This window comes from Quercus lobata, chromosome 11, assembly GCF_001633185.2.
Source record: "Quercus lobata isolate SW786 chromosome 11, ValleyOak3.0 Primary Assembly, whole genome shotgun sequence".
Classification (NCBI taxonomy): Eukaryota; Viridiplantae; Streptophyta; class Magnoliopsida; order Fagales; family Fagaceae; genus Quercus; species Quercus lobata.
The window spans coordinates 43,526,222-43,541,430 of NC_044914.1; the positions used below are offsets into that span (position 1 = coordinate 43,526,222).

Below are 15,209 nucleotides of genomic sequence, written 5' to 3' on the forward strand. Positions count from 1 at the left end.
GGATAAGCAAGGCAGAGGTCAGAAGGTGCAGCCCGTCATCCAATGTAATGTTCTAGGAGTTTCTATTGACAAGGATGCACGTCATGGAGGCATGGGAGCTATGAAATATTTATGAGAAAAATGCTACTACCGTATTGAATGCTTTGCAGCTAACTCTCTTGCCACATTAATGAGGAAGTGATACTTGAACAGTAACTTTTAGCCTTACAGCTACTCCCCAAAGATTTCAAGAAGGTGCTGATGGGACTAGGATCAAGACCAGCAATCTAATCTACACGTGGAGGGTAGAGATGAGAGAGGAGGATATAATAAAGTAGAAAGAAGACCCTACGGGAAGGGGATTGGAGAATTGAGAGAGAAATATTGTAGCAACAAGAACTGTACTTGTAACCAACTTTAAGGATTATATACAAGAACCGATCTCCTCGGACTGTGCTGATGACGATTTTCTAAGATAAAACCAGTCTATTTTTACTTTATTATCATTTGGATCCTCTATAATCATGACCCAACTCATAAGAGCCAAGTTTTCCAACCCACTCTCTACAAATTCATTGTATTAGATTCTTTGAGCAGAGATCCTTTTAACTTTTGGGCTTAGGACTCAAATTGCATCCTTACAAAAATGTATTTTAAAATTTTTAATTCTAAAAATAAATTTGAATAATTAGTATAAGAATAAACATCATGGATGAGATGGTCATTATCTCTCTTGGTAATATTAATTCTAATTTTAACTTTGATAGAGAGAGAATGAAAGAGTAAAATTTTTAAGAGATTTAAAATTGTTAACTTATTTTCACAGGCTCAATTCTAATATCTATTTTTTAATTTGAATTTTAAAGTAACAAAATAATGTTAAAACATATCGATTTAAACTAATTAGATCATTCTTTTTCAATAAAGCAACCCAAGTTCATAATACTAAACAAATTTTCATTAAATTAGATGTTATCTTTTCTGAATTAATTATAATAATTTAAATAATTCATTTTAAAAAAATTCTCTAATTAATTTTTAATTAATAAAATATATCGGATTTTTTGTTCGCATATTACAGGCTAGCTACTAGTTCTAAAATATAATCATATATTGCTGGGCCAAAAAGGCCAGATATTCAAAAGGGACTTGCTAAACCATGGGCCATGAGTCTCTTCAAGCTTCAATTTGGTCCTATAAACGTGCCCACAAAGTAGTTCCTACATAGTTCTCAATGGTTGCTAAACCATGGGCCATGATTCTTTTCAAGCTTCAATTTGGTCCTATAAACGTGCCCACAAAGTAGCTCCTACATAGTTCTCAATAGTCCTAGAAAGTTCCAAAGAACCAAAAATCTCAAAACAAAAAACAGGGCCTAGACTAAACTAGAATGCTCCTAGTCATCTTTATAAATTCCCAACCCATCAAATCCTTCAACCATCGAAAAATTTCCTGCAAAAATCTGAGTCTCTGTGTCTGAAGTTATTCACAACAACATCAAAGTTCAAAAATGTCGATAATTCCAAGCTTCTTCGGTGGCCAACGCAGCAATATCTTCGACCCATTTTCTCTAAACGTATGGGACCCATTCAAGGATTTCCCAACACAAATTTCCAGAGAGACTTCTGCTTTTGTCAATACTCGTATTGATTGGAAAGAGACCCCAGAAGCTCACGTGTTGAAGGCCGATCTTCCTGGGCTCAACAAGGAGGAAGTGAAAGTCGAGGTCGAAGATGACAGAGTGGTTCGGATCAGTGGAGAGAGAAAGATAGAGAAGGAAGACAAGAATGACACGTGGCATCGTGTCGAGCGGAGCAGTGGCAAGTTTGTGAGGAGTTTCAGGTTGCCGGAGAATGTGAAGATGGATCAGATCAAGGCTGCTATGGAGAATGGGGTTCTCACTGTTACTGTTCCTAAAGTGGAGGTGAAGAAACCTGATATCAAGGCCATTGAAATCTCTGGTTGATTTTGTTTTTTGTGTGTACGCGCGCGCGCTTTTGGGAAACATTATTAATCTCAGCTGTGAATGTTCCGTGTGCGAAGTGTTTGCTTAAAATATCGATGCAAATAATACTCTTTGGCTAATTTTTTATGACGCTCAAGTATTTATGATCGTTATTTACTTCTTTTGTGAAATATCAGTCTTCAGTGCATTCCTCTTGAGTAAATTGCCCCCTCTGTTTTTTTATTTTTCAAAAAATACTTTTATTCAATTGATGGGATTTTTAAGCAGTGAATAGACATTAACAGGAGGATTTAAAGATTGAATAAAATTTGAAACAATTTTATTATTGTTTGGTTATTGTTTCCAACTATCCCTCTTTTCTCTATTCCCCCCCCCCCCCCTAAAATGGGGGAGATAGAATTTTGGTGTGCTTAGGAAAAACCGCCCGAGCTCATTATTTTTTTTTTCAATCAAACACTAATAAAATTAGTGTTTTCTTAACTTTTTTATCCTCAATTTTCTATCCCTTTTGTTTCACCCAACCAATCAGACCCTTACACCCACCAAAAGCATATAAAGTAGATAGAAAGGTTTTAAAGTATATAAAGTAGATAGAAAGGTTTTATTGAATAGGGGATGTAAGAGTGGAAGTATGATATCTTAATTTAATTGATTATGTGATGTGAATAGGTGTGGTATAGGTGTATGATGCGTAGAGGAATGTAGGAGTGGAAGTATGATATCTTAATTTGATTAATTATGTGATGTGTGTATGATATCTCAATTTAATTGATTATGTGATGTGTGTAGGTGTGTGATGAATTTCACATCAAATATTTATTGGGTAGATCTAGGTTATATTAATAACTATAAAAAGTTACAATTGTGACTAATTTTTTTGAGTTATAGCGTAAAAGTGGCTAAAGGTTTTTTTTGGGTCGTTATAGGAAGTGAGCTTCAGAATAGCTTTTAAGTGATGGCTTAAGAGTACTCATAATAAGTGGGCTATTTTTAAAGCTAAAGTGGAATACTTGATTGGGGATACGACTTTGTGGTGGAAACTATCCAAAAAAAAATTAGGCTTGTTGGAAAGCAAATAGATAGGAAGGAAGGAAGAAGATCACTAGGCCCAAATAGAAAGAAAGGAGTTTTGGACCTTCACACGACTTAAGCTTATTTTAGGCTTCGGCAAGTTAAATTATGTTCGATTCAGGAGGACCAATTCTTTGTAGTTTCAATTGACTCTTCTTGCCTAACCCTTTTCTTTTTTTCTCATCTTACAACTTTAGAGTAACACATCCTTGGTAAATGAAGTACACCTATCAATCACTGTATTGGAATGTAGCCCTCTAAATCTAATCATGTGATGATTATCCTAGTAAGCACTAGCACATATCCAAGTTAATCTTATCCGTTTCATTATGTGAAAGTAATAATTAAGGGTTTGAAACTTTGAAGAGGCATACTAGGGTTGTACATGATGCGATGTGGCCGATTTTGGAGGGCTTTTTTGCACCGCACCTACAAGGGTGGTTTCCCTTATCCTTTACCGCACCTTATTTGTGAAGGGGTGAGAATCAGTTTGCACAAGGTGTGATGCACCATGTCGGTTTAGTGCAATATGTTTGGGGAAAAAAAATATATAACCTAAATATTAAATAAATAAAAAATTAAACCACATCAAACAACCCATACTGAATCATCAAACAATGTAAAAATTCATTAAAAAAAAAAACAAACATATTCACTGTATTTCTTTAAAACCCACACAAAATATCTCAATGGAATTCACAGTCTTTCTAAAAAATATAGCAAGACAAAGCATAATTTGTAACCTAAATACTAAGAATCAAATAAAATTAGATACCTAGTAAAAGAAGGAGAAGCATAGTAGTTCTAAGTATTGACCATCAAACATTCTGTACAAACTTCCAGAGAATAGCTAGGACAAAGAGAAGAGTGGAGAGGAAGACACTTGGAGAATGGTGGCAGTGAGCGGCACAGGATGGTGGCAGTGAATGACGAAGGCTAAGGAAGAAAGGGGCTGTGATGAGAGAGAGGGAGAGCAAGAGGCTATGGGCGGTGGGCTTGTGGAGAGAGAGAAGACGAGAGAGAGAGAGAGAGAGAGAGAGAGAGAGAGAGAGAGAGAGTGATATAAATGAGAAACTAGAAATTTAACCTAGGATAAAACGACATCATTCCTTAATTTGTTTGTTTGTTTGTTTTTTTTTTTTTTTAAGACCAAAACTATGTCGTTTTAGTATTAGAACTTAAAAAATATATATACAAAACGGCTTCATTTTATATTGTATTACCTAAACCTATTTAACATGTTCTTCTTCCTCCAGATTCAATAGTGCAGCTTTATCTCTCTCTCTCTCTCTCAGCCTCCTCTCATTCTATTGTCCTCTTAAGCTTTCTCTATCCTACCTAATGACACACACACACACACACACACACACACACACACACACACACACACACACACACACACACATGCAGTGTGTGATTCTCATCGGTGAGCAAAACTCACCATCATTCACCACACATGTTGGCTTTGGTTCTTAGATAACACTGCCGACCATTGCGTCAAACACCTGCAGTGGAGCTTTACGTTAGGCGGCTCAGTGTGGTAAGGGGAGGTTCCATCGGTGGTGGGCGATGGATGAACAAGCCAATCCCTATTCACTTATCATGTGAAGTTGTGAACGCACTTCAATTGGTCCGGCTATACCAAATTTGGGCACACATCAAAATAAGCATGGGCATTTTGCCCATTTTTAACCTCTTAACTCCCAAACTTCAATGTCATTACTATATTTATTTTTATCTGAGATAGAATTCTACTTTAACCTTATCTAAATTTTTATATATTTGAAGAAAGAAAATCATTTTTTTTTAATTAAGAAAAATTGATATTTTAATGAAATATGGTGTAAAATAAATAATCTAACGTGGGATGTTTTGAAAAGCGAGTATATAAAATAAAAAAAGGTAGGTTATTATGTTAAAATAGACACAAATTTTTGCATGAACAAATGTGAATGCTCTTAATCGTTAGTGTTGTGGATTTATTAGATTCATGTTCATTGTTTTTCATAGGAACCAAATACTTGAATTTATTTGTAAGTATCCTCTAGAATGCTAACAATAAAATTTTTTTAAAAAAAATCAATTGAACAAATTCAAAAATAAAAAAACACCACCTAGGCTTTTATGGCTTAAACACTTTTAATCTACAATTACAAATTAGTCCAATATAAGTGTTTAGCCAAATTTCATATTGCAAACATATTCAATAATGAACTAAAGCATGTAAAAAGCAATATGAAAATGCTGGAAAAAAAAAAAAATCCACCCTTTCGAAAAGGAAAACCTGATCACTCAGGCAAAAAAACCTCTCCGCCAACACCACCGTCGAAAAATTCACTATCATGAATAGTTGTAATACATGAATGACTATAACTTCTCCAAGCGTATATTTCCTGGTATATTTGAACCCTCCAAGTTCCAGCTAGCAACCCATTGCTCCAAGTATTTTTTGCACCCAGCTTACCAAAGTTACCACCGTTGAGCCGCCAACAAAAAAGCACCAAAGGATTTGGATTTGAGATAGCTATAATGGTTTCCAAGCCAATCAAAATTCTAACACTTATAAATTTTGTAAGAAGTGATGGTAGAAATCTCCTCTCAATGATATAAAAGATTGGAGAGGGAAGGGACAAATGGCTACTATGGGTTTCTCATTAAGGGATTGGGTAGCTCTCTTTCATACAAAAGGTTAGGATGTGTATGTGGTATCTCCAGTTTTATAAGCTCAACTTATTAATTTATCACATTTAGAAATGTATAGGGTTTGAGTCTTACTTATATATATAATGTGGGTAGAAAAGAATATTGAAATAAGAACATATCAAATTGCCAACTAGATAAAGATACATTAAAATGAGAAACTAATTACTTGTAAATCTGGCATGACATTAAGTTATCAAAAACATAGATTTTACAGCCGTCAAAATGAAAAAATTTTAGGAGATTTGTTGGGTAGAATTTTTAGGGACTCCGAAAGTTTTCCAGTTAGCTGATTGGAATGCAAGTTTAGATATTCTAATTTCTCTAAATTGAAAATGCTAGGTGGTATATTGCCTTTCAAAGAATTGTTCATCAAGTAAAGCCCTAAGAGGCTTGTACTGAGATTAGAGGACCAATTAGGTATCTCATGATTGAAATGATTTTCAGAAAGATCAAGGACTCGAAGAGACGTGAAATTGACAAATCCAAGAGATGGATTCAGGCTATCAAGCTGACAATTATACAAGTATAGCTCCAAAAGAGATGGGAACTTACTCGTTATTTGAAGCCAATCAACTTCTTTGTGAAGGTCAGCTGAGCTCAGGTCAAGAAATTGAATGGCAGAGAGACTAGACATCCAACGAAGGTTATGTACATAGAGGTCATAATTATATCTGAAAGACAAATAGCGAAGGCTTGAAAGGTTCCCAAGCTGATGAGGAATGAGTCCACTGAAGTTAGCATATGAGAGGTCAAGATGTGTTAAGACTGTACATTGAACCAAAGAAAGTTGGGATCGAAGTAAAATTAAAGTCATTGTGACTCAAATCCAAGTAATTCAAATGTTCTAATTGGAGCAACGAACCACCAACCTCATCGCCTAACCTCGAATAATTGAGGTGGAGCTCAGTGACTCGGCCAATTTTCTTGTCGCAGAAAACTCCGTCCCAAACACAGCAATCTTTATGGTTAGACTAGGATGAGAGGACGTGTCCATGATCAGTGAGACCACGCTTGAGGGTTAGAAGGGCTTGATTGTCTTTTTCATTGCAAGAGACATTTGAGATTGACTTTGCTTTGAAGAAGAAAAAGCTTAAACTGAAGGTAGTGGGAAGGAACCATACTAAGAAAAGCACGTGAAGAGTTGCAAAAGAGGTGGCCATAGTAGCGAAGGAAGGGAAGTTTGAATGAAAAGAAGCTGAAGTGTGAATGTGTTGTAATTAACTCGTCATCTATATATATATATAAAACCGAAACATTTGAAACTCTCACAATTTTTCACCTCAGTATTACTTAAATAAAAAAAAATAATAAAAAAATTCTAATATTACTATAAAACCAGGAAAAAAATTCTCTGCCACTTAAAGCAAAACCCGATAATAACACTATCGCAATAGCAATTTAAGCATCATGACTGCATGACTTTATTTTGTTTGACACACGCAGGCGCTTTGAACTCCTGGCTTTTCCACACTAGTGGTGTAGCCCCAATTGGCATCATCACACCATCAGCTAAAGATTCCATTGAAAATAAGGGCTTACTACTAGCAGTAGGGTCATCCACGTTCTTTTCAGTCAATGGGGAACTCACATTCATCTTGCCATTGGGGTTTGCCCGATCCCTAAAGTTAAATATGCTTAGAGCACCCACAGCAGATGTGGGATATGTGCCAAATGCTAAATATTTGGCACATATCCCACACTAAACACCATTTGACCCCATTTATTAGATGTGCTAAATGCCATATTTTTTGCAACATGCTACAGTACAATCACAAATTTCCCACGGTACGGTAAGCTGTGGCATATGGATTTATTAATTTTTTATTCCTCTTTCTCTCTCATATCTCTTTCATCTTCTCCTTCAGCAATTCAGTATTCACCGCCTCCATTTTCACTCTCCCATACTCTTTCTTCTTCCCTCTTCCCTTTTGCTCTATTCTCTTCCCATTCATGAATATGAGCCACCACCGATTTCCTCTCTACCATCACTTATCTCCTTCACCGGTTTTTTTTTTTCCCCTTTTGTTCGCTCTCTCCTCTCTGTTCTATCTCAGGGTCGCCTATTGGCGTGGGTCTGGTTGTGGATTTGTGATTTTTGATTGTGATCGGTGTGGGCATAGGTCTCTGGGTTGTGGGTTTGTGAATTCGGATTGTGATCGGCGTGGGTCTCTGGGTTGTGGGTCTCTGTTCTATCTTGATTTGCCGATTCGCTGTTCGTTGTTCTCAGAGTCGCCGATTCGCTGTTCTATCTCTGAAGGTTTCATTGATTCACCGTTTCTCTGAAGGTTTCATCAATTCGTTCTACATATACTGCGTACAGGTAAGTTCTCCGTCTTCTCTGTGATTCTCTGAGATTGTCATATAGTCATATAGTCATTGATTCTCCGTCTTCTCTGTGATTCTCTAAGTTCTCTATGATTCTCTGTTTTTTGGTTTTTTTTAAAAAAAAGGGTTTCAACCGTTTGATGTCTGTTTCTTCGTAAGAAACAAAAATGAGCTCTGGGTATTTCTGATTTTGAGAAATTGTCTTCTAGGTCAGTGTCTTTTGAAAGTGAGAGTGAGAAGGAGTTTTTGAATATACTTCTTTTGTTTGATTGCTGTACTTGGAAGCATTGCTTGGTTGTCAATTTATTAGAGAGAGAAGAGAGAGAGATTTGAAGATCAAGTTATAGTCGGTTGCTGATTCTTATATGCATTTCTAAGTTATAGCTTTGAAAGAAAGAGAGAGAGACAGAGAGAGAAAGAGGTTTGAAGAAGAAGCCATAGTGGGTTGTTTTCTAGGTATAAAGGGACAAGGTTCTGAGTTTCTGAGACTTAAAGGTTGGTTCTTCAGGTCATTTTTGCTTGCTTTCATTGATGCCTACTTCAGGAAGAAAAAAAAAAGTGATTTTGTTTTCTTTTTTCCCTTTTCCTTTGTTTAATTTGCTTTCTGATCACTATAGATTGCGAATCATTGTTCTTTTTTTTTCCTTACTTGTTCTTACAGTAGTGAGGCACTGTTTGGTGGCTGTTAGTTCATATGTGTTGTGTGCTCTGTTATTTTATTTTATTTTTTTAAGGTTACAGGTTCTGAGTTTTTTTTTTTTTTTTTTTTTTTTTAAATACTTAAGAAAATATTAATTTTTAAAAATATGACAGTTGAATTAAGAGGATTGTTTGAAAATGTTACCATTAGAATTGATGAGATTTGAAAATATGACTGTTGTAGGAACAAATATTACCGTTATGAAGAAAGAATTAAGAAATAATATTTAAATGAAGTGGTAAAAATATAGAACATCTAATAAATGAAATTTTGTAAAATAATGTGGTAAAATAATAAAGTATGCTTTTAGTATGACAAAATGACATAATTTTTGTAACGGCTGCTACGGATGCTCTGAAGGGCAACTTTTTTAGCTTCACTCTTCCCCTCTTTTTACCAGTGGCACACGCATCTTCTAAAGTTTTATCCCTTGGCTGACTTGATTCTGCTTCCCCGTTATTTTTTATTTTTTTTATTTTGTATGGATGAGAGAACAGGTACTAATTGAATTGATCAGGTACTTAATTATTAAAGATTTAAAAGCACATACGCACAAACAAACCCTATGGAAATGCTCTTAATCGTTTAGTGTTGTGGATTTATTTTTGACGTATTGCAGGCTAGCCTCTAGTTCTAAAATATAATAATATTTTTGGGCTATAAAGGCCTGATATTCAAGGGACTTGTTAAACTATGGGCCATGAGTCTCTTCAAGCTTCAATTAGGTCCTTAAACGTGCCCACAAAGTAGCTCCTACATAGTTCTCAATAGTCCTAGAAAGTTCCAAAAAACCCAAAAATCTCAAAACAAAAAACAGAGCCTAGACTACACTAGAAGCCTCTTCTTTTTTTTGTTTGCTGAATACACTAGAATCCTCTTAGTCATCTTTATAAATACCCAACCCATCAAATCCTTCAACCATCGAAAAAAATTCATTAAAAACCTGTGTCTCAGAAGTTATTACCAACAACATCAAAGTTCAAATATGTCGATGATTCCAAGCTTCTTCGGTGGCCAACGCAGCAATATTTTCGACCCATTTTCTCTAAACGTATGGGACCCATTCAAGGATTTCTCAACCCAAATTTCCAAAGAGAATTCTGCTTTCGTTAACACTCGTATTGATTGGAAAGAGACCCCAGAAGCACACGTGTTGAAAGCCGATCTTCCTGGGCTAAACAAGGAGGAAGTGAAAGTCGAGGTCGAAGATGACAGAGTGGTTCGGATAAGTGGAGAGAGGAAGATAGAGAAGGAAGACAAGAATGACACGTGGCATCGTGTCGAGCGGAGCAGTGGCAAGTTCGTGAGAAGTTTCAGGTTGCCGGAGAACGTGAAGATGGATCAGATTAAGGCCGCTATGGAGAATGGGGTTCTCACTGTTACTGTTCCCAAAGTGGAGGTGAAGAAACCTGATGTCAAGGCCATTGAAATCTCTGGTTGATTTTGTGTGTGTGTGTGTGTGTGTGTGAATTGTGTATGTGCTTTTGGGAAACATGATTAATCTCAGCTGTGAATGTTGTGTGTGCGAAGTGTTTGCTTAAAATATCTATGCAAATAATACTTTTTGTCTAATTTTTTTATGATGCTCAAGTATTTATGATCGTTCTTTACTTCTTCTTTTGTGAATTTTCAGTCTTCAGGGCATTCCTCTTGAGTAAATTGGCCCCTCTATTTTTTAATTTTTCAAAAAATACTTTTTATTCAATTGATGGGATTTTTAAGCACGGAATAGACATTAACAGGAGGATTAAAGATTGAATAAATTTGAAATTTGAAATTTAAGTACTGAATTGAGTTTTGGGTAAAGCTAAATGGAACAATTTGTAATTTGGGCCTAACATTTAAGAACGGTTGGTTGCATTCTAAGTTCATATATTTTTGTTGAGCTTCTCAACTATAAGTGTTATGGGCTTATGGCTGACAAATCCTATTACCAAATACTGGAATACACGTTGGAAGCCCACAAATATGCACTTAACAAAATATGACACTTAATGATGCAAAAAATTAGTAGTTGTGCTCCTTGTCATAGCGGATGGATGAATCGTCATAGCGGATGGATGAATCTCTGATGGGGTCGTCTCATTTAGAGGAAAACCTGCAAAATGAACTGCGTGGTAGTGTAACACGCTGGTAAGGTGTTAGCAAAATCACTTCTGATGTTTAAGTTAGTAAGGGAGAAATATTTTAGAGAGAAACAAATTGGAAAGTGATTTTCGTAGAGTACTAGTATGTGCTTTTAATTTTTGTTGCCCTCTCTTTTATAGTTGTGTGTGTAATTATTGGGCAATGAATTGTTGTATTTATGCATAATGGTTAGTACGTTATAAAATTTTTGTCTAAAGTTTACGGCTTATTTTGTGATCGTTGTTTCATCCGTTACGTTTTGTCATCAATAAGCGTAATAAATGTGTAACATCTTTTCTTGATTAATGACAATTTTTGCTTAATGATGATCATAAATTTTTGATTCATCAGTTGCCCTTTTGTTCAAATTTTTGTCTGTTGGATGAGATGAGAACATATTCATCTGACGCTTTGTATTCTGTGTATTGTGTATTTATGACGAGTTGAAGTTTGACCAATTGAGTGTTATGTGTACAATCAGGATGCGTTCAACGTAGACACTTCTTGGTTTTTTTGCGCATGTTTTGGTCACTTATTTCGCATTTTTCCCTCCTGTTTCCTTTTCTTTGTAATTTTTTCTTGTTTAGTTTTCATTTTAGGGTTTGTTTCTCCTTCAAGCTTCCTTTCTCAGTCTTGTGTTTCCTGGTAAGTTCTTCGTGCTCTTGGTTCTTTTTCTGTTCTTTCATGGTAGATTACTCTTCTGTTAGGGTTGATTTTTCTTTAATAGCTTTTCTTTTTGCTTGCTTAGGTTGTTTGCTTGAGGTTGTAGAGGGAGAGTGTCTCAAGTGGGTCAGTCTCTTCGTGGGGGAGGACTGTCCACATAATTTTGTCCTTTCTTCTTTATTCCCTTTAGTTTCCCATTTTGCTAGGGTAGTTAGGTCACTAAAGATGTCTGGGGAGGTTAGGTCTAGTGAGTTGAAGACGGGGTTGTCCTCGTCTGATGACAGTGTAATTCCCGAGGTTACCTCCCCTTCCACTCCTTATAAAGCTTGGAATATCTCTTGTGCCCTCTCTGGAAAAGATGAGAAGCTGATTAGGGATAGGTTTTAGTTCCTTGATTTTGTTAAGATTAGGATCCCAAGTGGCGAGGATAGGACCTGTCACTCTTACGTTGATAAAGTCTGTTTCTATGAGGCGGACTTTACTAGTGGTCTTCTTTTTCCCATCCATCCCTTTGTTAGGGAGCTTTTTGCATATTTACATCTTGCTCTAGCACAGTTAGTGCCCAATTCTTAGCTGATCGTCGTTTCTTGTATGGTAGTGTGGATGTCTACCAATAACGGGAACGTCATTAAAAAAGACGAATTCCTTCATTTTTATCGTCTGAGAAAGTCCAAAGACCCTAGCTATTATGAATTTAAGCCGTGGGGTAGGGCTTCTAGATTAATATTTGATTACCCATCATCTCTTCGCTATTGGAAACCAAACTTCTTTTTTGCTTCTAGCAATGGTTAGGAGTTCGTCCCTGGTGAGGACCTAGATGAAGCCCCCAAATTTTTTCGTAGTTAGGGAACCCTTATGTCTGGTGCATCTTTCTGTTCGTTTTTCATTCTTTGCTAGTGACGGTGGTATGTAACATACTTGTTTTTTTGCAGTTTCTCAACGTTCTCATTTGAAGAAGAGATATCATTGTCGCGCTGAAAAGATGAAGGAATATTTGGAGACTGTCAAGGATTTTAACGAGCTTGTCTCTACTCAAATCGCTATTCCTTCATTTCCTAGGTTCGAAACCATCAAGTAAGGTCCGGAGAAATCTTGAAGTTGTGAAAAAGAGTGAGTGTTCCATCTTTTTTTTTTTTTTTTCTCTCTCTCCTTCTTTTCAAGAATGACGACCAGATTTAGCAAGCAAAAGTTGGCCGAGGCTCAAGATAAGAAAGCCAAAGGTGGCCTCGTCCAGTGGTCTCTTTTCAAAGAAGCGTTCAAAGGTAAGGGACGTTTCCAAGGATGATCCCGTGGTGACTCCTCCTTCAGCCCATTCTCTTGCTAAGCGTTCAGCCTTTCCCACCTCGTTTCTGGAGGTAATTTCCTTTACTTGGGAGGAGACTAAGAAGAAGAAGAAGAAGAAGGTTGGTGGCAAGCCTTTTCTTCCTCCTTCTAGGACAATGCTAATGTTGTTGCTTTAAAGGCTCATGAGGCGCTTTCTGTGGACAACCTAAACCCTTTGATGGTGAAGTCGTTCGACGAAGTGATGTCGTCTCACATTCAGAAACTCGTGTAGGTATGTGTTGATAACGCAAATTACTTTTTCTTTTTTGTTTTGCTTTTTGTTAAGAGAGATTTTATGTGGAGGCTTTAGGGAAGTCCTTGTTCGTTTATAGGAAACTTCTGGACTTGGAGAAAAGGGTGGCCATGTCTGAGCTTATGATCAAATCTCTTTCTGCTGAGAATGAGACCCTCAAGAACAAGGTTGCCATTCTTACCGTCGAAACTGAAAATGAAAAAAAAACGTGTGGCAGCCTTGGAGAAGAGCCTACAAGTGAAATAGGACTTTTACAATCTAAAGGACAAGCAGGTTGGTGATCTGGAGTTAAAGTTGCAGAAAGCTTGGGCTACGGTGGTATAAGAATTCAAGGACTCTGATGAGAACTCAGACGAGTTGTGTGGGTACTACGTAGAAGGTTTTGATATTCTCAAGAAATGGATGGCGAAGCATCACCCTGACTTGGACCTTTCTGGTCTTGTTATTAGTGATGTTGAGAAGGAGCTCTTGTCTCCTCCTTCTGAAGTTACAACAATGAATGTAGTGACTATAGCCGAGGTAACGGAAGAGGCCGTGACCATAACCCTTGCAGATCCAGTCCCTGATGAACAGTAACTTATATGTTTTTTCTTTCCAGTTTTTCCTCTTTTTTTCTTTTTTTGTGTAAGACGAAAACAATGTCTTTATGGGCTCGCTATTTTGAGCAATTCTTCTAAACAATTTCCTTGGGCCTGTGTGTTTTAGGCATGCATTTTCTTTTTGACAATGACAACTTCTTTCATGAACTGCTGACATGAAAAAAAAAAATTATAAGTAAATCTTTGCTGTGTTCAGATGACGAAGGTTTTTTGGCTACCTTTATGCTTTAGTTGTTTTAAACAACTTTTCATACTTGATTGTGTTTGGATAATCTTTCAATGAGTCATGATGGTAATGATTTAGCTATGTTTGAACAGTTGAATTATGACGATATTAGTTGTGTTTAAACAACTTTTTATGTTTAGCTTGTGTTTAAACATCTTTTCTTATTGAGTCATGTTTGAATGACTGTGTTCGCTGTGTTTGAATAAATTATTATTTTGAGTTGTGTTTGAACAGTTTTTTGTTGAGTCATGTTTTAATGATGATTCTAGTTGTGTTTGAACAACTTATTATTTTTAGCTGTGTTTGAACAGTTTTTTTATTGAGTCATATTTTAATGACGATGTTAGTTGTATTTGAACAACTTATTATTTTTAGCTCTGTTTGAACAGTTTTTTATTGAGTCATGTTTTAATGACGATGTTAGTTGTGTTTGACCAACTTATTATTTTTAACTGTGTTTGAACAGCTTTTTTATTGAGTCATGTTTGAATGACGATGTTGCACTATATGCGTGACTTAGAGTCATGCTATTGGAGCGTCTTTAGGTTAACCATTTTTTTTTTTGCTCGTTCATGTTTAAATGACGATCATAATAGTTGTGTTTAATCAACTTTTGATTTAGTTGACTTTGGAAGTTTTGTATTCACAACTTTGATGGCTATGAAGATGTCGGTTATGTATGAACAGCTTTCAATTTGAAATTTAATGATGGAGATTCTTGGGACATCTCCCAAGAATAACTCCTGAGTGTTGCACATGCTTTTGTTGATAAATAACTCATGGATAATCATTGATAAATGCACATGAATAATGCTTTCATGTATTATTGATCTATGAATGACGAAAATAATAACTGTCGGACATATTGATATGAAGATTGGGCAACTTGAAATGTAAAAGATTCCTTACTGGTAGTACTTCTTCAGATGTTCTATGTTCCATGGTCAAGGCAGTTCCTGACCGTCTAAAGACTTTAGGTAGTAGGAGCCTTCTCTAGAGTGACGGATTACTTCATAGGGGCCTTCCCAGGCTGGTCCCAATTTTCCTTGGGATGGGTCTTTTGTTGCCTATGACATCTTTCTGAGGATGAGGTCTCCTGTGCTGAACCTTCTTACCTTGACCTTTTTGTTGTAGTATCTTGTCATTGCTTCATTGTGTTTGGTCATTCGCTTCATGGCTTCCTCTTTGACTTTATCAATTAGATCCAAGTTATTGTTAAGCTCCTACTGGTTCTTCTGGTCTTCGTAAGTTTTGACCCGGAGGCTCATCAGTCC

General features: G+C 36.3%; 2 protein-coding genes across 2 annotated transcripts; both read left to right on the forward strand.

The window, feature by feature from the left end:
* The first annotated feature begins 1,325 nt into the window (after nt 1-1,325).
* Nucleotides 1,326-2,108, forward strand: LOC115969427 (17.5 kDa class I heat shock protein-like). Its single transcript, XM_031089078.1, has one exon. It carries the CDS (start codon nt 1,490-1,492, stop codon nt 1,943-1,945), a length of 456 nt encoding a protein of 151 aa, XP_030944938.1. The 5' UTR covers nt 1,326-1,489; the 3' UTR covers nt 1,946-2,108.
* A 7,354-nt stretch (nt 2,109-9,462) lies between these two features.
* Nucleotides 9,463-10,354, forward strand: LOC115969426 (17.5 kDa class I heat shock protein-like). Its single transcript, XM_031089077.1, has one exon. The coding sequence runs from the start codon at nt 9,730-9,732 to the stop codon at nt 10,183-10,185; it is 456 nt and encodes a 151-aa protein (XP_030944937.1). The 5' UTR covers nt 9,463-9,729; the 3' UTR covers nt 10,186-10,354.
* The last annotated feature ends 4,855 nt before the right edge of the window (nt 10,355-15,209 follow it).

Coding starts and splice junctions, on each gene's coding strand:
- LOC115969427 (XM_031089078.1), top strand. CDS start 1,490: ATGTCGATAATTCCAAGCTTCTTCGGTGGCCAACGCAGCAATATCTTC.
- LOC115969426 (XM_031089077.1), top strand. CDS start 9,730: ATGTCGATGATTCCAAGCTTCTTCGGTGGCCAACGCAGCAATATTTTC.